Source organism: Nomia melanderi, chromosome 6, assembly GCF_051020985.1.
Source record: "Nomia melanderi isolate GNS246 chromosome 6, iyNomMela1, whole genome shotgun sequence".
Taxonomy (NCBI): domain Eukaryota; kingdom Metazoa; phylum Arthropoda; class Insecta; order Hymenoptera; family Halictidae; genus Nomia; species Nomia melanderi.
The window spans coordinates 13,630,492-13,652,967 of NC_135004.1; the positions used below are offsets into that span (position 1 = coordinate 13,630,492).

Genomic DNA, 22,476 nt, shown 5'->3' on the forward strand with positions numbered 1-22,476 from the left:
ATTCACCGTGATTTTAACAAAGATAACTGAAGAGCATTTGCAGAAAAGTATTTAAATGTCAACATCAAATTTTTCAAGAGAAAGATATTCAACGTTACGCAGAACGTCATTAATATAATTTTTCCTAAAAAATACCCTAAAAATCATTTTGGATATTTTCTATAAGTCATAATGATATCATCGTTCAATATTATCAACATTATGGATGACCGCTACTATCGATAACTATTTGAAAAGGAATACCGCACTTAAATTCTATACTACAGAACAAGAATAAAAAAAGTACATTCCCCAATTTTTGCGCTAGCAGTGTCCTCTACAAGAGCTCTTCAATCGATCAAACCCAAGATCAACAATTCGATAAATGGTAAACTAGCAAGATCCGAAAGGTTTACTTACAATTTACCTCGGAGGTCGTTCACCTGGCTGTTCAAGTCCGCGATCTGCAGGCAGCGATCGAAATTTCCATTAGTGTTACGCCCCGATCAATCTATAAGCGGTTCTAATCATGCTTGAACTTTCCAGCGAATTTTCATCGCGGAAAGCTGGTCGGAGGAGCTGGGGGCGGGGAAAAATAGGGGACGAAGGGATAGAGGGTATAAGGTTGCACCGTCGAAACTCCGTCCATTGGAAACTCTTGACGGTTATCTACGGCGGGCGCTTTTAAATTGGATTAATCCGATCGCCGGGACAGCTCGCGACTTAATCGGGGTTCCAACTGGACCGGAAGTTTCCACGGTGGCTAGACGTGGCTGGAGAAGAGGGTCGTGCTCGCGCGTAGATAGCGTTCGCTCGTCATCCTCCGAGGATTATCGCGCGAGCACGCCGCGAAACGTCGAAACGCGGACGGCGCGTCGACGTTTCCTTTAATCACGACGGAAAACAAACGGTGCACACACAGCAAAGAATGCGGGAAACCAACAAAAGCCAGAAGAAACACTAGGAACACCGGCGGGCAAACCAAAGAACAGAAAACGGGGTGTTAACCAGAGAAAAAAAGAAACGCGTGTATGCATGTACGCGCACGGGCACACGCGAACTGGGCGGAACGCACACACGCACACGCTCGAGGACACACAAACACTGATTGAAAATGAACGGGCAGCAATCGATTAGCTGACGAAAGAACGAGACAGAGACAGTAGAGAAATAGAAATAGAGAGAGAGAGAGAGAGAGAGAGACAGATAGACAGATAGATAGAAAGAGAGAGACAGAGAGATAGAGAGATAGATAAAGAGAGAGAAAGAGAGAATGAGAGTGCACGGTACACGAGCAGAACATTAGCATGCTACCTGCGTGCGGAAAGCAGGCGGACTAGGGTGGGAGGGTGGTGGTTGTTGTACACATGGGTTCGCTGCGAGTACAGAGATGTTCGGTTAGCGAGCCACTCGACGGGTCGAGATTGACAGTAAATTGGCTTGCTGATTAACTGCAATGCCAGGTAACTGCGATAGGATCGGGAACGGGACGGGAAAAATGCTCGCGACCGGATTCTGGGGAGATGGCCGCGACGGAAAATGGAGACAAAGTGGACGCACCGGCGGAGATAGGGGATATGAGGAAGATGGGAATAAATGGCGAATGAAAGATTGTCGGGAGGGATCAGCGGCTAGATCAATCTTACACATGTATTTCCCGAACGTCCCACCCACGTATCAACAAATTACGAGTGTGTGAAACAAAAGGACAACACAACGAAGCTATAGCTGACAAGTAAAGTGATTGTTACACACGTGACCGGTGTTATAGCCTGGTTTTTCGAAGGTGATTCGAGATACCGATAATGGTTTCAGTGGCTAGGGATCTTTATGCATTTGTTGTACTCTACAGCTTTGCAGAATTTGTGTGTCGATTCTGAAATAGGTGATATCTGTGATGATTTCAGGGTATCGTTGAGCAATATTTTTCCAATATATTTTTATACTTTGCTTTGAATATATTATTCAGCAATCATTCGTATCATTGAAGTACAAAGTATTAAAATTTGAATGATCGGATTGCAATTAGGAAGTTCTCAGTTAAAATAGAAATTAAACGAGTGCAATGTATACTGTGATTACAAGTGATTATATCATAAACGTCAACCGAATATACAAATATCTTTTTTCTATCTAAATGTTTATAAAACATTTCATCAAAGTGTTCATAAAGATCCATAGTCTAATCTTAATAACTGCCCAACCCATTCCAATCAGTTTAAACTGACAACGTGACGAGAATGGTACGGACACCTATTACGACTGCAGTCTACTCGATACGTTTTCCCTCCGAAAAACAGGTTATAAGACATTCCGAGCGTTTTCAATTGAAAGCCACGTTCCTCCCTTTCCACGGTCGTTTTTCTTTCCGTCTGGACATAGAGAGCAGTCGCTCTTCAAAGTGAAACATCGTTCCCGTGATCGATCCACGGGGCACCGATCACAATGTATCTGTCCCAGCGCATCGATCGAGCTTAGAGGCCATCGGAACGCGGCGTCGCGTAAGAAACCGTTGCCCCGTGCTCGCGGAGACGTCCCGTTGCGACGACGCCGTCATCGTTTAACATCGACAGGCGTGTCCGAGCCAGCGGAACGGAATAACGCGAATTAATGTCCCAACGATACGTCAGCTGTGCACCGCCACCGATCCGGCAGCCGTTAGGGGATGCACCGGAACGATCTAGCTCCGCGGCAGAATTCAGCAAAATATCGTTTGATCACTTATTAAGACCGATGACTGAAACGCAGCTTTTATTCGATCGCAAGTTACCAATCTGGAATTGTTAACGCTTTGAGGATGAGTTCCATCGTATTTGCAACATCAGCTTCACATCATTACAATCGAAAGCTGGAACCAAAGAGTTTATATACATAACGAAAGTTCCATAGTTTTCTTAATTTCTGCCATTCTAGAGCTACAGATTTCATTTAGTTCTTCATTTAGTTTCTAATGTTTCCGAGAATCCTCATCTACAAAGGGTTAATTAAGAATTCCCTGTGATCTGCTCGACTTCAATCGTACACCGATGACAGTTGAGGATCACAGAGAATAATACAATGTCGGCAACACCGACGCGTTATCGAATCGACCGCTACAATTCAAATCATCGTCAGCAACACGTAATTAGATCGCATTTTACCGAACTCCGATTCGCGGGAAACGGTGCAACCGCCCAAGTCTCCCGGAGAAGTGGCCGGCTTTCTCCGAGGGTCTCTCAAACGAATTGATTTTCCAGTGTCTTCGGGATGTCTTCCTCAAAGGTAAAACTTCCTCCGGAAAGCCACTTGTCGGATTCTCTCCTACCCCGCCTCGAGCCTCCCCTACCTTCCCCCGTTCCGTCGATACTCCGCTCGCGGAACGGAGAGGGAAAATTCGAGAGGACTCGAGACGTGGAGGGAGAAAGTAAAGTAAGAGAGAGAGACATTATGCGTTGCACATAGATTGAAAGAAAAGGGTTGGAAGATAGAGGTTCCAGGTTGGTCGGGAGAGGGGATCAGCGATGATGGGATGTGAATTTCATTCTGGCCAATCAGGGGGCGGGCTGGTCACGATCAGCTCTTTGTCCACAGAGGGTGAAGAGAAAAAAAGTAAAGAGAAACTGTAAAACGTCCACTACAATCCCTTTCCTGGATCGATGGAACTCTGTTCCTCTCGCTGATTCGTTGGGTGTCTAAGATTTCGATTCGACCAGTTAATAAAAGTACTGTGTCTGATTTTTGAGACCGAAAAATTCAACGGTTGCTCGGTGTCTCTATGATCGATGGTTTCTCGATGATAGAAGTGTTTCTATTAGTCGATACCGTTCAATTAGAACGCGCGCGGCCAGTTTATCGCGGCGATCGCGCGACAAGAATAGATCAGTACGCGTTTTTCGGGGTGCGCTGGTAGGAGGAACAGATTTCCGCCAGAAAGGATCCGCTATTTACAGGCCCAATTGAACACCATGACAAGAGGGGGGACACTGACAGTCGGTGGTGCGTGCGAATCGGTGCAAAATCAATTTCGCTCGTTCCCATTTCGACATCGTAGACGCGTGTACGTGTTCGCTTTCACGTCTCTTTCACGGGGACACATGGGGCTTGAACGTGGGGGATGTTTTGAGGTTGGAAGGTTGGTTACGATACAAAACATAGACAAAGTGGGGTGGAAAGAAGAGAATTCGTATGTCGTTTCTTCCTTTTCGCATCACAGTACTAGATTGTGTGTATGTACAAATATTTGCAAAATTAACCGCTCTCCTGTTTATTTGATATATTTCACGTATTCAACGAATATTAGAATTAATCGGAGTATCTCGGTATAATTTATGTTGTCACGGATTCGTATATTTCAACGCTACGTAGAACTATCGAGTAATTAGATTAAAAATTCAAATTCAAATATTGAAACATTAAAATCAACTTATTACTAAATCGAAAAAAATTCTAAACAAATCATTTGTATCTTTTCGATAATAATAAAAGAAGAATCTGTAGTGTCGAAAAGTTCCAGTGTCAAGTTATGATATACTCGACTAGAATCACGAGCAGTTTATCAAAGGAACATTACCGAACTTGGTGAAATATATCATGCAAATGAATGGGCGGTTACTTGTGCGAACAACTGTGGGGAGTTGACAGTAATGTACAAGGGGATTTGGTCAGACGAAACGAAACGAACAAAACAGAAAAGAAGAACAAAGAACGTGAAAAAGAGAGACAGATACAAGTGGTCGAAAAAAGGGGGCTGGTGACAAAGAGGGTGGGTTCGGGGGCGTTGGCTCGGAGAATTTCACAGCATGGCACTTCGGTCTCGTGATGTCGTTTCAATCCGGGTCTCCAGACAGTCCACCTTCGTGAGAGTTAAACAGTGGCACAGAAGAGATAGAAAAGCGTGGAGAAAAAGGGGGTGAATATAATACAACCAGCTACGTTTACGGGGTTTTTGGAGAGACACGGTATTATCATCAAACAAGAAATACTTCTTTTATGTTTTCTTTCTCTGTTCTGGTTCAAACGAGTGATCAAAATGCTACAGAGGGTGGCTGGGGGGTTGGTCGCTGAAAATAAGAGGGGCAGCAACGGTTCTAACAAGGCGGGTAGACGGTTCTACTTACAATTTCTCTAACGAAAAAAGACTTTTCGTGAGAACACCGTGCGCTTTGCACTTCGTGCAGAAAATTTCTTCGGCGCATCCCCTCGGTTTGGTCCCCATTTCTCAAATGAAAATCTCTCTCGTGCGTGACGATTCACGGATTCGAACGCGGAACTTGTTGTTTGATGTCTATATCATTGTTTCCGTTCTTTTTCCTTTCGGTCTTTCATCGTTTGAAAATCATTAACGGAACAAAAGCCGCGAGAACGGATCGTTCGTTCCTTTTTTCCTCCCCCGCGGGGAATATGAAGTGCCATACTTCCCTTCCGCGATCTCCACGGCGCGCGGATCGATCGATCATTCGCGGCGCTGATATGCCACGCGAATTGGCCGAAACGAAGTTAATAGAGAAATTGCGATGGCTTCGCTGTAGCGTGAACAATCGTTCCATGCTGTTAATCTCGACATCAGCTGCGCAAGTGAATTCGCGCCAGTGTCGTTCGAAGAAAAGAACGATTGGCCTTTCCGTCGAATAATCGCGAGCGTACCGATGCGACGGTTAATTTCATTCGATTGCAAATTATTCGATAGGATGGCTCAAAAATATCCTGATCGTTCTCCTTGAACACCGAGTTTGTTGAAAAATTCAAAAAATTCGAAAATTAAACGACGAACTTCGGAAACCTCGATGCTTGAAATCGATAATTTGTTTAACGATTGAGTTCTTTATTCTAGATCGTTAGAAAGATCTTTAAACCGTTTATTCTGTATTGATCACTGTGTAACCACCCTTATTCGAATGTTTTATTATCTATACAGTATTACCCATACTATTCAAACAAAAGATACTTCAGTTAAATGAATCTTGATCAACTTTTGAGCAATTTAATATGCTACTCCCTTCAATTACTTATGTTGAAAACATTTTAATCTTCCAAAACGATAGACTCAAATAAAAATGAATACAGTTGAAAGAATTATATACATCTCTACTCACGTTAACGAACTTTAGTGTCAAATAACTCATTATCCCTATGGTACTTCTACTACACTCACATCCTACATATACCGCAACAATAATTTACCATAAAATTCCCTAATTCGAATAACGGAGGTTCCACAGTTCACCAAATTTCCTTCGAAATTCTCTAAATCAATTCCTAACAGTGTTAGTAGGTACTGCAAGCCGTACATGCATGGTTAAAGCGTGAGAAGCAGCGGGTAGATACATCAATCTATCCTTACAATCAAGCCGGCAAGCTGCAACAGGGTTGGTTCAGGTGGTAAAAAAGCCAGATGCAGAGATAGATAGTAAAGGCAGAAAAATATACAGAGAGAAAGATATAGAGAATGAAATAGAAATAGAGAGAAAGAGATAGAAAAGAGAGAAATAGAGATAGACAGATAGATAGATAGATAGAGAGAGAGAGAGAGACGTGAAAGAGACGTGTTGAAGAAATAAAAGAGAGAGGTCTCGAAAGATAGGTGGTGAAACGAGCGGAGAAAAACACGAAGAAGACGTGAAATGTACAATGGTAGCCGTTGGCGATCGATTCGATACGATACTTCCCGTTCGGCTTCCCGTTTTCCTCGGTCGTTTTATTTCCCGGTTCCCACCTCTGTCCCGAGAGACAATCTGTTCCTTCTTCCCCATTTTTTCCCCGGTCCCCTTTTTCTACATTCCTTTGTCGTCCCGATTTTGCACCGCACACCCACGCACGCACTCTCGCGCACACACACGCGCGGCGATCTCACGCACGCGTTTAATTCCCGCGTGAGATCGAAGAAAAGGGAAAGAAAAGAATTGGAAAAAAAAAATGAAAGAAAGAAAGAAAGAAAGAAAGAAACGAGGGGGCCGCGTTCAGCCGGCCCCCTTCCCCTCGGTGTGTACATTCTGCTCCCATGACTGTTCGTTCGTCACTTGTAAATTCTTTTTTTGGTCTTGTCTTTTCTCGTGCGACGGGCAAAAAGACGAGAGGAAAAAAAGTCTTTCGGGGGGTTGGTACTCTTGGCGGTTGGTGGCAGTGGTGTTTCATGGCAAAGATGATGTGAAGAGAGAAAAAAAGGGGTGGGGGAAAAAAAAAAGAAAATCGAAAAATCCATACGAGTCCAGGCTATTTATATCTCTATATACACATATATATATTCGTCCGTTTGGTTATGCGAGTTTATATATGTGCATACGATCTATGTTTCATCTTGGGGGTTGGGGGACGTCGCGCCCTTCTCATTTCACGATTCGTTTTCTCCGGCGAGAACGCGTTATGCGGTGTGTCCCGTGTTTGAAAATAATACTGGCGTATACTATCGACGCGTTTACGTCGGGACACGTGAGTAATAACGAAAGAGAGATAGAGATAGCGAGAGAAAGTGTGAAAAAAAAACAGACACGAGAGAAGATACAGTGCGCCCCCAGGATTTCACGATGGATCGACTCGACCCTGTTGAACGTCTCCTCCATAAGCTTGCCCAGCCCTGGTATTCGAAACTCGCGAGAAGCATCTACTGATGTTGCTCGACTGGCGAGTTAGTTAGTAGAAAGCTTGTTGAACGATTAGACGGAGATGATCGAAGTATGGGTATGATAGATATGTTCGTGGAGACAGAAAGCTAAACAATTTCGACAATTTCAGTAACAATTTGATTTCAGCTCCGAAATTCTTGAAAGTATTTCAATAGATCATGTTTTTTTCTTTGCTCGAGTCAATTAGACGGTATTACCGTTGTTAGCTGTTACATCGATTCTTTCAAAATTGTCAAGGCTTTCAAAAATGGTTGAAACGCGATCGCGTCGTTTGGAATGGTACCGGAGAATGTATCGACTACCCATCACAGTACAAGCAGATATATTTTCTATGTGTCTATATAGAATATATGCGAGAATAGAGAAAGAGACAGACTGGAAGAAAAAAAACAGCGATAGAGAATAGAGAACAGCGAAGAAACAGAGAAGAAGATAGAGAGGCAGAGATAGAGAGAGAAAAATAGCGGGCAAAGAGGTCGGCGACGGGTCGCCGAGGTAAAAAAATTCAAAAAAAGATCAAAAATAAGGAGTGAGCATATGGCGAGCGATGGGCGAGAAAAGTTTTGCATTGCGGCACTTCATATCCACGCGAAAAAAAGAAAAAATTCGTCTGTTCGGCTGCGGTGTTGATCTCTCGTAGAGGATCCACGCGTGATCGTCGTTTCATAGGAAATGAACATTTCGTAGAAAACAAAAGGAGTGTGTACACTGCTGTCTGAAAGTTTCAGACCACTTTTCCCCCTTCTCGAAAATATTCTAAAGTCAGACTCCAAAAAGATCCGAGATCTCTCGCGGAACATTTACAATTCTATTTACTCGTGAAACACTCGAGGAACTAAACAATGTGAAACCTCATTTCCCAATGAAGATACCGAGAAATTTTCAACGAAATCTTCGTCGAACGATTAATACAAGTATTCGTAATTTCAATGAATCCAAGGCTCATTGAAACGAGTCGCTCAATTGTCCTCGATCCACAAATCGTCGAGAACGTTCAAGCGGTCCAAATTCCTCCGTCCGCAGTGTACACAAAGAACGGACTGAAAGAAAAAGGCGGTGGTTGGATCTCACCGAATCGCAGGACTGACCAAGATTATACAGTAGAAACTGGAACGGTCGACGACATTAAACGTCTACCCGAGACGGGAACGTAGAGAATACGAAAAAAGAAACAAAAATCGTGTTCCCTTTCCCGCGTTCGTTTTATTTTCCACTTAGCTATCAACGTCAGAGAGAGACACAGAGAGAGTCAAAGAGAAAGATAAAGACAGAGAGAGAGAGAGATAGATACAGAAACAGAGAGAAAGATTAAAGATAAACCGACGGATACAGGAAAAGAAACTCCCGGTCGTTTCTTTTCCTTGCGTTTTTTCTATTTCTCTTGTTCGATTTTTGATTGCTGGAAAGCCACTCAACGTGTTCTCTAAGAGAAACATCGTGAAAGAGAGAAAGAACTCAAATAGAGACGTGTATGTACAGAAAGGGAAGGGGTGCGGCGAAATCGCAGGGAGCGCAACGCGAGGGGAGACAGTCAGCGGGGTTGCACGGAAAAAAAATTATGTAAAACAGTAACGTGCGACACGCTGGCTAGCGTTCCCCCTTCCCCTCGCATTGTACCCGACGTTTTTCACCGGTTCCCTTTCCCTTTTTTCCGTCTGAAAGAAAGACGGTTCGGGGGTTGGAGTAAGGGCTTTGCTCATTCTCTTTTTTTTGTGGTTGTTTCTTGTTTTTCTTATTGTCTCCTGTACCTCGTAGTCCCTTTTCCGAACTTCACGCTCCAAATCCCACTTCTGACCCTCACAAAGGTAGACGCGGTCGTAATACATTTGGCAAATCTCCTTCAAATCGTCTACAAAGAACATGGAGTGTCTCAGATATCTTCCATTCGCGGAATACGTTGTCTTCACTAAATAGCCAGGAGGCAGGGTGAACGAGAGAGAGAGGGATAGAGAGGGAGAACGAAAAATTCTCCAAAAAGTCGAAGAATCATCGGCGGTTCTCAAAAAGATCAAAAAGAAGGCTCGTCAATCGAGAAAAAATAGTCTCTGAAGCGGACGGCCTGGCAAAAGGATTGCGAAATCTTCCTATTCGTTTGTCGGATTCTTCCCCTCTTTCCCACTCCGCTCGTTGACAAAAATCCTGGGAAATTCGAATGGTACATTTATGGCGCTATCGGTGCGCAAAAAACAAACCCGAGAACCGACACGAACGTGACCTGCTCTGAAATATCTCCTTTCCGTTCAAATGGAAATCGTCCTATCGGCCTCCATTTGTATCGGGTGAAACGATACACTGGGTCGGCACACCCTCGAGACTTCGCTGCTCGGCGATCCTCTAGAATCTGGCGCGCAGATCTATCCGCGCGAGAAGATGCGTCGCCTTCGCGCGCGAAAATCGAACAAAAAGTGACGAGAGACGTTTGAAAAATGCGCGGGAGACGTGCGACAAGATGGCGAGGCGGCAGAAGTGTCGAAGGCGCGCCGGAGCCGCGGCGCTAGAACGGCGGAAGAACAACATCATCGGCCAAAATTCGCAATCGCAACGGCACACGGTCGACGACAATTGCGGCACAAGTTAAAAACGAAATCCAAAAATGAATCACGTGGTGGGAGGCCAGACAAAAATAGTCTGTTGCGGGAGAGACACGTTAAGGCTTTTCTTTCAGGCGAGCCGATCGTATTTACCTCGAATTCTTTCAACCTAATTTGCCTCTCGAGGTCAAACTTATCGCCCTCGAGCGCGTGTACTCTGTTCCAATATGCCGAACAGATCGTCTGGAGCTCGGCTAGAAGAACAAAAGTTTCTCACAGAAGAGAGAGCAATAAGGGGTTACTGGGATCGGGTGGAATTCGCTTGGGCCGGGGCACGCTGACGGCCATCTTGTGGCTGTTACGGCTACGCTGGTGTCCTACCACTGCGCGAACAGTTTTCCGAGCCAAAAAACATATGATCCTCGAAAAAAATGTTTCTCTAGATGGTAGTTGTTGGATCGATCGATCGAGACATGTATATTTTCTACTTCTGATACCCTCGTCTTTGTTCTTTGGAACAACTTCATTGTTATCTTTGAATTTCAATGAGACGTTGACTGCCTTGCTATTTGTAACGTTCCGATATGAAATGTTCATGAATTCAAATGAACATGGAATGTTCCAAGTGCTAAAAATGATTCCCTCGCCTAAAGTGACAAAATCGCGCGAAGAAAAAATAGATGCACAATCAAATCGCGTGGCAGTCAACGCGTGAACACCCCAGCAACCGAACCAGTTAAATCACAGCGAACGTTGCGAAACATTCAGTTTCCAGATGACATCACATTAAACCGAAGTAATCGTAAATCTTGTAAAATTCCGAGCCAATGAAGCGGAACTCGTCCGTTAAGAAAAATCATCGACCAACGCGTACCCTGAACGTAAATCTCCGGAGTAGTTCATTCGGAATTCTAAGATGAGAAAGAACCCCAACTCGGTTGCTGAAGTGTGAAGATTGCTATTCTGTATCGAAAGGTTGATCGCGGACAGGGGAGAAGAATCATGGGATAAAGAGAGAAAGAAAGAGTGAAAGAGACAGAGAGAGAGAGAGAGAGAGAGAGAGAGAGAGAGAGAGAGAGAGAGAGAAAGAGAGAGAAAGATAGAGAGAGAAAGAGAGAGTGATAGAAAAATAATGAGATAGAAAGAGAGAGAAAAATAGAGATTCTCGCGTTTATAAGCAAGAAGCACGAAGCTGACAATTGCGTGAACGTTAACCTGACACGAAGGAGGGCAGAGTGAATGATGGGAGTCGTATTCACGGAGATTTTTGTGTCGGAGAAAATGGGACGTGTGGACTATTTGCCTACGCGCAAAGAAACGAGAAAAAGAAAGAGAGAAAGTGAAAGAGAGATAGAGATAAATAGGTAGAGTATGAGAGAGAGAAAGAGAAAGAGAGAGAGTGAGAGATAGATTGATAGAGAGTGAGAGTGAGAGAGAGAGAATGAGAGAGATAGAAAAAGGATATGAAAGACTGTTGTTCTACTACAAACTGCTCACGAAAGGATCTATAGGTATCAGCGTTATGTATTATACACTGTATTATTTCATTATCTACTTGGCTGCGATTCTACGATCCGCGGCGTGCCTGCATCGGTTGTTTGTGTGTACCTGTGCGTATGTATTCTTTACATCGCTCTCGCTTTGCTTTCTACGTGTTCGCATTCGTTTTGTTTGTCTGCTTGTTCGTATGTTGGTTTGTTTTTCACTCTAAATATGTACGCACGCTCTATGATAGTAGATCTACGCTACGGGTCAGACGATTGGCCATACGCTACGTTAGATTTTCTGATGCGAATTAGAAACGGTGATTCAGCCTCGATGCCTAAACTCAACGTAAGTACATACGTTAGCCGCAAAACCTCTCAAAATCTCTGTACGCAAACGTACAAAAAGAAAAAGAAAGAAACAAAAAGAAACGTTTGTTTGTTTGTTACTCAGCACTGCGGTTTAGCGAGAAAACCTCCTTTGCGTTCTAATGTAAGAATATCTATGGACAAACAAGTATTTCGAACTCCACAATGGAACTGACTTTCGAACAAAATACGAAAATAAAAAGATAATAGAAAAGAATGTGGAAGGCAACGAAATAGACTAACAGAGAACGATAGGTGGAGAGCAAAAAAAAAGAAAAAAAATACAGAAGAAAAAAATGGTTCTGTTCTATTTCTGTTTCTTTTGTAATGTTAATTGCAACTGTCGTCGTTTGTGCATCGAAAAACATTTCGACCTCGAAATCCTTCTTGGCGACTTCGTACTCAAGGTCGTACTTCTGCCCCTCGAGAACGATGATCCTCTTATGATACTGGGTCAGAACGGACTTCACGTTAGCTGTCAAAATTCGAAGTCACCTTTGAAAGAACATATTTCGTTTCCGTCGGCACGCTTAGCTTTCTAGTTGCTCTTTTTTACTCCCCCCTCGGACGCTTCGTTTATCGCGTGGCGAGCGTACCGATAAGCGAGAAACCGGTCTACCGGTTCGTCGGCGTGAATAGGGTTAGAACAGTGCGAAAAACGGGTTCCGTTGAAATCATTGGCGGCGGTTTAACAGATGTTACGAGCGCCTGTCTCGACCGTCGACGGATTTGATCGACGATTGCATTGAGTGGACGTAATACTGATCGATCGCCACTTTTACGAACATTCGATTAACTTACATTGCAATCAGCTGGGAGCCCGAGTTGTCCAAGAGTTTTCGAGTTCGTAATACAATCTTCATGTTATTCCATCGATCGGTATCAATTTAAATTCAAATTCCAGAGATCGTATTACCGAGTCGAGTGAATCGTTTCTATTCAGAGAAGTTTGAATTGAATTTTACGAATTTGAATTTTACGAACTATGTCCGAAGCTGCTACAAATACTGAATTAATTTACCTCTAACGGAGGAAAGATTGAAAAGTCTGTCAAATGGAACTGTGTCGAATGAATCCGTGAAAGAAGCTTCTCCGCCTGAAACTGTACACGTGTTTTTCACCGGTGAAGTGCAAGCAATTCAGGGGACGCGCGTCGATCAATGTTATCGCCGGTTAATGCAATTGTCAGTGAATTCTCGTCGGTGAAAACAGCCCCGGTGATTTCAACGTGGCCCGTGACGGTATGCGGTAGAATCCGGTGTCCAAGCTGAATCAAAACAGAAAGTAAACGCTGCGCGTTGCTAGTGTGTCGTGTCGGATCCAGTTGGATCCTGGGCAACAGGGAACGGGGATCGATCGCGACACGCGTCGCGCGAATCGAACGCTCTCGAACGGTTGCTGGGGGGCGGGGGGCGGCGGGCGGGCGGGCGGGGGTTGGCTTTTGGCGCATAAGTAACATAGAAAGCAAAATGATCTGCTGTAAACGACGAAACGGACGTCCGCCTCGAGACCGGACGATTATGTACCGTTAAACAACAACGAAACAGAAGAGTAAAACCAAAACTGAATGAAAAATGGTAAACAGATGGTTTCTGCTCCGTTGTCAGTGTACAGCGTGAACAAAATCTGCGAGAGCACAAAAGTAAGTTAATGATATCAGTAATCTGCTGATGAGTGATCCACGTGATGTTGTTGTTGTTGCTGTTGTTGTTGCTGCTTTTTTTTGTGGTTGTTCTTTTTCTTTTGCGTTGCTTTGTCGGATCACCAGTTACAACAATGATAGTCAAATCAAAGAGAAAATGAAAGAAAGAAAAAAAACGGTAACACGGTGTGACAGACGACGTAGATAGCATTAAACGAAGAGCAAATCCACGTGGAATCGCGCGCACACGAAAACGAGCGTACAGATAATAAAAGGTGTGCGTGAAAGAGTGACAGACAGAGATAGACAGCGAGACAGAGCGAGAGATAGAGAGATAGAGAGAGAGAAAAAAGGCAGAGTAGCCGTGTTATATCAGATAGTCAGTGAACAGATATGACAAAGTAAAAAAATATGGTATACTTGTAAGAAAGAAAATAAAACGGAGAGACGAAATGCGAAGCTCGCGACGCTTGCCCGGTTCTGCGCAGACGCGACATTTGGTTGTGGCATTTGGGGCACGATTCACGTTGGATGTTCATTGATATCTTAAACTGATATTCAAGTGATTATAATATTCGTAGCTTGAAAGAGAATAGATCGAACCGCAGTCTTTCGTTTTACCATTTCTCTTGAGTCGTCTGCATTGAAGTTAGCTAACCGATGCATGAAATATCCAATTTCCTAAACGAACGAACTCTATCGTTCACCGAACAGTTAATGATCCTATTTATATCGAACGTGCGACACGTCATTTAAACAATACCGAGACACAAAGAAAATGAGAAAGTAAGAAGAGTTATTCGTGATTCGAGCGTTGAACTTTTTCTCTGAATCGAATTCTAATCAATTTATCCTACGGATGCGCAGACTTCACAGTTCGACTGTAAGAAAGAAAAAATCGGGTAACTAACAATCAGAATATAACGTGTATGTCTGTGTGCCTCTTGGAACTATTTAGCTGCCGAAAGTGTCTCGTTCGAAGAGCTTCTGGATTGAAAGGAACGATCAACTCTTAAGTATGGACGTGCGGTGTCACGGACCTCTATATAAAATATCGAAAATTCTGAAACTAGCGAAATTTTCGTTATACGATTGACAATATTTAAATAAGCAAAAGAAAATCAATACAATAAACTGTTTCATTAGTCGCAAAAAACCAGAATATTTAACATTAATCGCTCGGCACTTTGTATATACTCATCTCTACCATAGCCAGTAATTCAACTGATTACAAGATAAAGGCAAACAAGTTGTACGATATGTTTTTTCTTCGCGTAAACAGTAAAGACAATGAAAACCCGATTAATTGAACAATATAATCGATATGAAGTCAATTAAACGTTAAGAGAGCGCAGAATTTTCAATGAAATTTGAAAACCGTGCGGTACGTTTACCGTCAAAGGTTGAATTCACGTCTATACTTAAGGTTAAAATAAGACTCGCGGCGTCACCGTGGCAACACGAATGTACCATCGCCGTTTATAAACGACCAGCAATGTTAACTGTTGCGTAACGTCGGCGATCCGAGCGGTTTGCCAAAACGCAGCCGAGGATACGCGTGCCCTCCCTCCATTTCGATCGAACGTGAATCGCGACCGACCGGGCAAGCGCGTTCCGTTGCTCAAGTGCAACAACATTGAGCATCGTTGTTAAACTTGTGTGTATATATAAGTGTGTGTGTGTGTGTACATGTGTGTACATGTGATTCGTGTGTATTGATCTGTTCGTGTGTGTGTGTGTGTGTATCGTGAATGCCTCGTTATTCGCACGTCTCGTTACGTTTCTCGCAACCGTTCGTTCTCAAGTACCTCGAAGTCCTTCTTCTTAACAACATATTCGAGGTCGAATTTTTGATCCTCCAATGCTGTGATCCTATTGTGGTACTCGCGCAGCACGCGCTTCACGGTATCTGTGCGGATCAAGGTGAAAAAGATCGGACAGAATTCATCATTTTCGCATTCAGGCACGACGGGGGAAGAACCGATCGTTCTCTTTGATCGCCCCGAGGGGCGAGCCTCGTCGCGCGTTTTATAACACGGCCAACAGTTCAGAATATACAGGGTGCGCTGGTCATCGCGATACTACTGAGAAATCGTTGTGCTTCTGTCGCAGAAACGAATTTGAAATTGATCTATAGTCTGGAATCTGTTCGAAATCTATGTGAAATCTAATTGAAATCTATCTGAATCTATCGAAAATCTGTTTAAAATTTATCTACAATCTACCTGAAATCTGTTTAAGATTTATTTAGGATCTACCTGGAATTTGATTAAGATTTATTTAGAATCTATCCGGAATTTGCTTAGAATTTGTTTGAAATCTCTCTGGAATCTGTTTAAAATTTATCTACAATCTACCTGAAATCTGTTTAAGATTTATTTAGGATCTACCTGGAATTTGTTTAAGATTTACTTAGAATCTATCCGAAATTTGTTTAAAATTTGTTTGAAATCTGTTTCAAATTTATTTAGAATCTATGTCAATTCTATTAAAAATCTTCTCTACTTATTTCGAGAAACTGATAACGTGTTTTCTAATAAACGATGATTTATAGATGGAAAATGGTACTGTACATTTCAGTTTTGATTCTGAACGTAGAAGCACACCTTTCTCAGTTGTACTACGAATTACTGGACACCCTGTGTGCAACACCTTTGGAATTATATCTAAGAGAAGCTGCTGGGAATATTAATCTTAAATCTTGCACCTGTTTGTATATGAATATTTTAGCGAGTCATTCGAGCGTCATCTTATAAACGAACGTAAACATGCTCTTAGAGGCTTGTACACTTGATGCAGACTGACTACCATGTGTCATGTTTGGATTATCATTTCAATATCCGCCGTGAAAATTCGTGAACAAAGCGCAATTCATCTTCTTCAATATTACTGCTTTCTCATCTCTTCCCTTCCTAACTTAAACAACAACTATACTCGTTTACCTACTATTACACTAATTACAATCAACATCCCTTAAAATACACCTAATCACATTTCAACAAAATTACAAAATTTCCACTTAAAATTCTTTCCAAAAGCTCATGTACAAAACTCCCGACGCAATCAATTCCTTTTGGAATTCAAACAACTATACTCATTCACCTACTATTACATTAATTACAGTCAACATCCCTTAAAATACTCCCAATCACATTCCAACAAAGTTACAAAATTTCCACTTGAAATTCTTTCCCAAAGCTCACGTACAAAACTCCCGACGCAATCAATCTACTTCTGGAACAGTCATTTTCCAAGGCAACATCTACTAAACTCATCCCCTCCGTTCAATTTGCCCCATCAATCAGTAATCTTATCAAATCCATGTAATTTCCGTATATTTCCTTTCTCGGGAAATCCGGTACAGAAGCACAGGTGCTCGAAACTCGATCGATATCCCCCAGCAGCCTCTCCTTAAATAAAATTTCCAGGCGTCCGTATCCCTGGCCGTGTTTACACCGCAGTATCCTCTTAAAGCTACCGTCGTGTCTCGAGTTCGTGTAAGACTTCTCTCAGCGTTGTGTATCCGTCCACTGCAGGGACTGCATTCTTGGGATGTCGTTTCACGGTATGCACGTGCATACGTATGTTAACGAGCGTTTAAGGCGATCGAACCTCGGTTCTGACGACGTTACCGTCGACGATGGATCGAACTGCACGGGGGAAACACGATCAACTCGGGACGACGATGCTGCGAAAATTGCTATCACGGGGCGAAACAGACCACGCGTCCGGTTCGCTGCTCACATGTCTCTCGATTTGGAAAAAAAAAATGGTTTCGGGACGAGTCGGCGAGATACGTGAATCCTGACTGCGATTTCAGTGAACTCTCTTGCGACGGTGTGAACTTTCGTTCGATCTTCGACCCTGATGCAATACTCGAACGTTGGCTAACAAGAGCAATGAACCCCGAGGAATCGGTTGCAATGAAATCATCGGCGCGGGCTTCGGCGTTGCTGTTTTGATTGATGAAGACATATCGAAAGCGAGTATGATAATGGATATTAATAGACGATAATATTGACTGATGTTAAGTTTGATAGATACTTGCTTGTTGAGTGAGTCACTTGATGTTGTCGTTTCATTATATCGAAATTATGGTGTACCTTAAGTTGATTGCTTTTGGGCAGAAACAGTTTCGTACTTTTTTCATAGAGAATTGCTACGTCTAATGGAGAAGTGAATGATTACTTTTGAAAGTTCTTTTAATAGATAATAATAATATAGATTAAGATCGTAGTATGTTGAAACCTATTCGCGTGAACAAACTCCTATTAATTATCATTCGGTTAACAGAATCAAAATTAGGAAGTTAAATTATGCAAACTATTATAATTGACTCAAGATTTACAATTAGAACTAGAAAGGTGACAAGTAAATAACTTTCAAACGTTCAATCATCTTTCACCAACAAGAAACACTGTCAATCCTCAATGCTTATGTCATACTTGGCTTCGATAAATCCTCGTCAACGAAAATCAGTACACTCGAGCCTCGCGGCGATAAGTTCACCGTAACCCGAACGCGATTACATGTATTAAATAATCCACGAGAACGTTTTGAATGGCGTGAAAGTACCTTCGCTCGCGTCGTCGGTGTTCTTCGGCTTTCCGCAACGTTCTTCGATGATGCGCCTCCTTTCCGCGGCTTTTCTCTCCTGTTCCTTCTTCAATTCCTCGGCAGCTTTCTTACGCAGCAACAGCTGCAGACACACACGAACGTTGGTTATTATCAGACAGGAACCATTGATCGAATGAAAGAGAAAGAGAATCTGGAGCAGTGTTTCTTAACCTTCCTCGAATCAATCATCTACGTTTTATGTAATATTCCTGAGTCATGCGCGATCAATCCCGGTTTACAAGAAGACAATCGTGTTCTCGTTAAATTTCGAACTTGATCATTCAGATTCTTACGTTACTCGAAATATACGATCAAATTTGATCAAAAAGATTTGAAAAATTATCTGCGGTGTTAAACATTTGATATAATCACATAATCGAGGTTCTATCGTATTAACTTTCCATCTGGAAGCTTCAGAAATGTCATCTTTCCGAACCTTCACTAGATCAAATGCGAACTGCGAAAGAAACCTATGGAACAACCCGATATATACGACTATAGCGTCGACATCTTTTTCTCCCAGCATCAAAATTGCAGTGTCAATAATTTACTGCCAATAAACATGAATTTCCGATGAAAATGCAATGGGAATATTTCGCACAATTGTCCAAAATTGAATTGAAGTTTGAACCGTACTCCATAACGCGGGCGCACTTTGAGAAACACTGACCTAGGAGAACAAAGTAAGGGGGATTCAGGGAATCGTAAAACCGACGGATAAATTTTCCCGCGACGCGACCTCTCCGAGAATATTATGCAAAGGGCGGGTGGATAAGCTTGTTCCGAGATATCCGCGGGGAGGACAGGAACATTCGCGGCGGAAAGGCTTCGAAACCGGCGGAAGTTCCGCGCGTTGAAGTGTGACAACGTAATAAAGAAATACGGCGCTTTGAACGGCGTTGCCCGGCGAAATGAAGATCTAAGACGACGATAAAGCGCGCCGTGTAGAGTCGAGCGAACGCGAAAAGTTGTTCCAGCGAGTGTAAAACAATGGCAATAGTGTCGGGATTCTACTGCCACCGCAAGAAGTGTTTAATAGCATGTGTTGTTCGTGTGTCGTGGTAATTATTCGTACGATGCACGTATGAAATACTCGTGCAACCCTTAGTTTCGTGTTTTCTACGTTGTCTCCTTGTTTATTCGATAGAGACACAGGAATATTTTATTCATTTACCTCTTTATTACTTGATTTTGTAACACACGATAATACTTTATTACTGTTGCAATACTTTAGAAATAAAGAATCACGAGAGTTTATTTCATTTCGCAGTAGGAAATCGAATACTGTTGTAAATAGGTTATGTTACATTTAGTAAAAAGGAAACTATTTCTATTGTACTTTTTTAATGATCGAACACTTTGTAGAGTGTTAGGATGTAGTATCTTGCAAATAATTTCGTTTGAAATTCTTGAGGAATGTTGAAGAGATGAAAAAAGAGGATACACAATTTTCTAGAAAATTTTCAGAGGGTTAAGAAAGGGGAAAAAGAGGATTCGGAATTTCTGAGGAAATTTCTGAAGTGTTGGAAGGGTGAAAACAGAGGGTTGACGATGGAACATGTGTAGCGGGACAGGGAATTACCAAAGAATGCGGCGTAAACTCACCCTAAGCTTCTTCTTCCTGTCAGGGGTCATGAAACCCTTCTTCGCCTTCTTGGCTTTGGAAGCCTCTTCGAGGCGGGCGCGGACCTCCGCCCTCTTTCTGTCGGTCTCCGCCTGTTTCCTCTTCTTTTCCTACATTTTCCGTGTGAAACTCCCTTAAAACATCTTATCTAACAATGCCGCGGAACGCGGCGTTCAGCGTCGAACGAGAATCTTAAGGAATAAATCTTGGAAAAGTGAAAAAGCAGACTGAAGCGGCGAGAAAAAAAAGAATGAAAAATACAAGTATCGTTATTCTCCGTCGTAAGATTCATGGAAAAAGAAAATTCTAAAATAAGCTGAAGAGCTCCGTCGCGGCGGGGCATTCGCGAGAAAGCCCGCCGCGAATAACCCTTTCAATTAGCACCGCTGGACAAGTTATTGAAAAAGTTTCGCGAGCGATCGTCCTGTTCTGCTTGAGTTTAAGGTTCACCGATAGTTTCCCCTCTTACGTACATCCTCGAGACGTTTCCTCTGTAAAGAAAAAGAGACGGGGATCGTGAGTGATCGAACTTCGCTTGACTTCGTGTAGACGGAACGCGAAACAACGTTCGGAAATGAACAATTTTTCTGTTTAGTATCCTACGATTTTCCTATTTTAATCGACTATTTGGTATCTCGACTGATCAATCATTTCTCACGCGAATATTAACCATTGCTTTACATTTAATCTTTATATTGGCAACTGAAATATCTATATCCAAATTTTACAATATCTTCGCGTAAATTCGTTCTCGAAGGAAAAATCGACGTAGAAATGGGGATGAACGCAATTTGAAATTTTCAGAACAAAGATTTATACAGATTAGGAAAAAAGCAATTGTATTTAAAAAGTAACTTTATATTTGAAATTTTCAGAACTGAACAAAGATTTATAAAGATTAAGAAAGAAGCAATTGTATTTAAAAAGTTACTTTATATTTGAAATTTTCATATTGATCCAACGAAACATTCGTAACTTCGTATCTCTATTCGTTACTCATTTCTAATCGAAAAGAAACGAAATAATTCTTTTCGTACGCGTAACGCGAATGATACGCATAGGAAGAGCATCGTGTTTCGAGTTCCGTCTTGAGAATAGCGCAAAGCGTACAGAAAGCCGTAGTTTTCGCGTGGCTTGCAGCGAGATGGCCGGCAATTCTCAATCTCAGTGAATCATTTCGGACGTACGTATCTACGAGTCGCGAACGGCGGATTACAGAGTTCGGCGTGGCATGCAATAATTGGTTGACACGCGTGCTGGCAATTCGAAACGTGATTGAAATTCCAGCGTTTGAATCGTCGGATATTACATCGAACACGCGCTAATAAACGAAAGCGTGAGGAGCATGCTGCGAACACATAAAGGACGCTTCACGCCGCAGGACACAGAAATATTTTGTCTTTCATGCGACCGTAGTTTCTACATTACCCCAGGTTTCTCTGGTTATCTACGTGGCTCGTGCTTGGAACTATATTCTACCGCTACATTCGCTCACTACGGTTCTGGTCTTACATGTCTCACTTTGACTTGTTGGTGAGATTAGAGGACGCAAGGTGGATTCATTAAAGTGGCTCTCTGACGGAACGTCGTAAGTCGTGGATATCTCGTTTGAACCTAAGCGTTACAACTTAATCCAGTGTTCACGAGTTACATGAATAGCACCATTGACAGCTACTTCAACTGTTTTGCTAATTAAATACTTCATTGTAATTTCATTGGAAACGAAAGATATCCTTAAATGTATTTTTTATTCCACTTTGATTCAACTGAATTCCAATCTTTATTCTGTAACACTCGATAAGTTCTTAAAACTTAGATTTTTATTCTACAGTGAGAATTTCTGTAACTTACGTTACCGGAATCAGTACAAGATTCTACCAACTTCGATCCCACAAATAAACAGTTATTTAATTCTCCAAGGGAACCAACAAAAGCTTCGTGTACAGTCGATACCGTATTCTTATCAAAACTTAATTCAACCTTCCGGAATCACGATAACAATGGAAACTGAAATTTTCCTTGGATGCGACTTACGCCGTTCCACCGTACCACCACGGAAATGTTCCCGCGAAACAGAAGGAACGGGGTGGGTCGGAAATACGTTCTCCTGCGGGGTATAAAAACTTTCCCGCGCGGAATGAACTTCCGTCGGGAGGCGCATGAAAAGGAACGCTGATGGGATTCTAATATTTTCGTGTGCCAGCAAGGATATCTCCTGTTGCGATTCGAGTAGAGGAGGAACGGGACCGGAAGTGGAGAGGGGTCGTTACGGGGTGGATATTAACCCCTTCGTGTACAATGATATCCGAGACGTCCTTCGGATTTCCAGTTCAGTATAATAAAAATCGATTTTATCCCGTTGCAGTTACGTACACGTAAAAGATTATTTTTCTATCATCAATTTTTTTCTTCATAGTACCTCGTTTTCGTAAATTATTAACTACTTGGAATTTAATCTATTTATATATAATTTCTCAACTCATAGGGAACGATCTTCGATACACCGATAAATGTCTTTTATTCTTGTAATAATAATATTATAACAATGACGTTATATTTATATTTCATATAAATGTAAATAATAATATAAATAATATATAGTATAAATAACATATAAAAATCGTTGAAGGAT

General features: G+C 42.3%; 1 protein-coding gene across 19 annotated transcripts in view; it reads right to left on the reverse strand.

Annotated features, from left to right (window-relative positions):
• Positions 1-22,476, reverse strand: part of wupA (troponin wings up A) — a 46,672-nt gene that overhangs the window by 15,061 nt on the left and 9,135 nt on the right. For 7 of the 19 annotated variants that reach the window (XM_076368637.1, XM_076368633.1, XM_076368644.1 and 4 more), the window contains exons 3-7: positions 20,318-20,335; positions 19,826-19,954; positions 18,179-18,302; positions 15,412-15,512; positions 400-443 (exon numbers count right to left, since the gene is read on the reverse strand). In XM_076368637.1, coding sequence (XP_076224752.1) covers positions 400-443; positions 15,412-15,512; positions 18,179-18,302; positions 19,826-19,954; positions 20,318-20,335 — 416 coding nt within the window. Of the gene's footprint in view, positions 1-399; positions 444-9,325; positions 9,427-10,261; positions 10,363-12,335; positions 12,437-15,411; positions 15,513-18,178; positions 18,303-19,825; positions 19,955-20,317; positions 20,336-22,476 lie in introns of all 19 variants that reach the window. The other 12 variants (XM_076368641.1, XM_031978977.2, XM_076368648.1 and 9 more) reach the window with 7 other exon arrangements.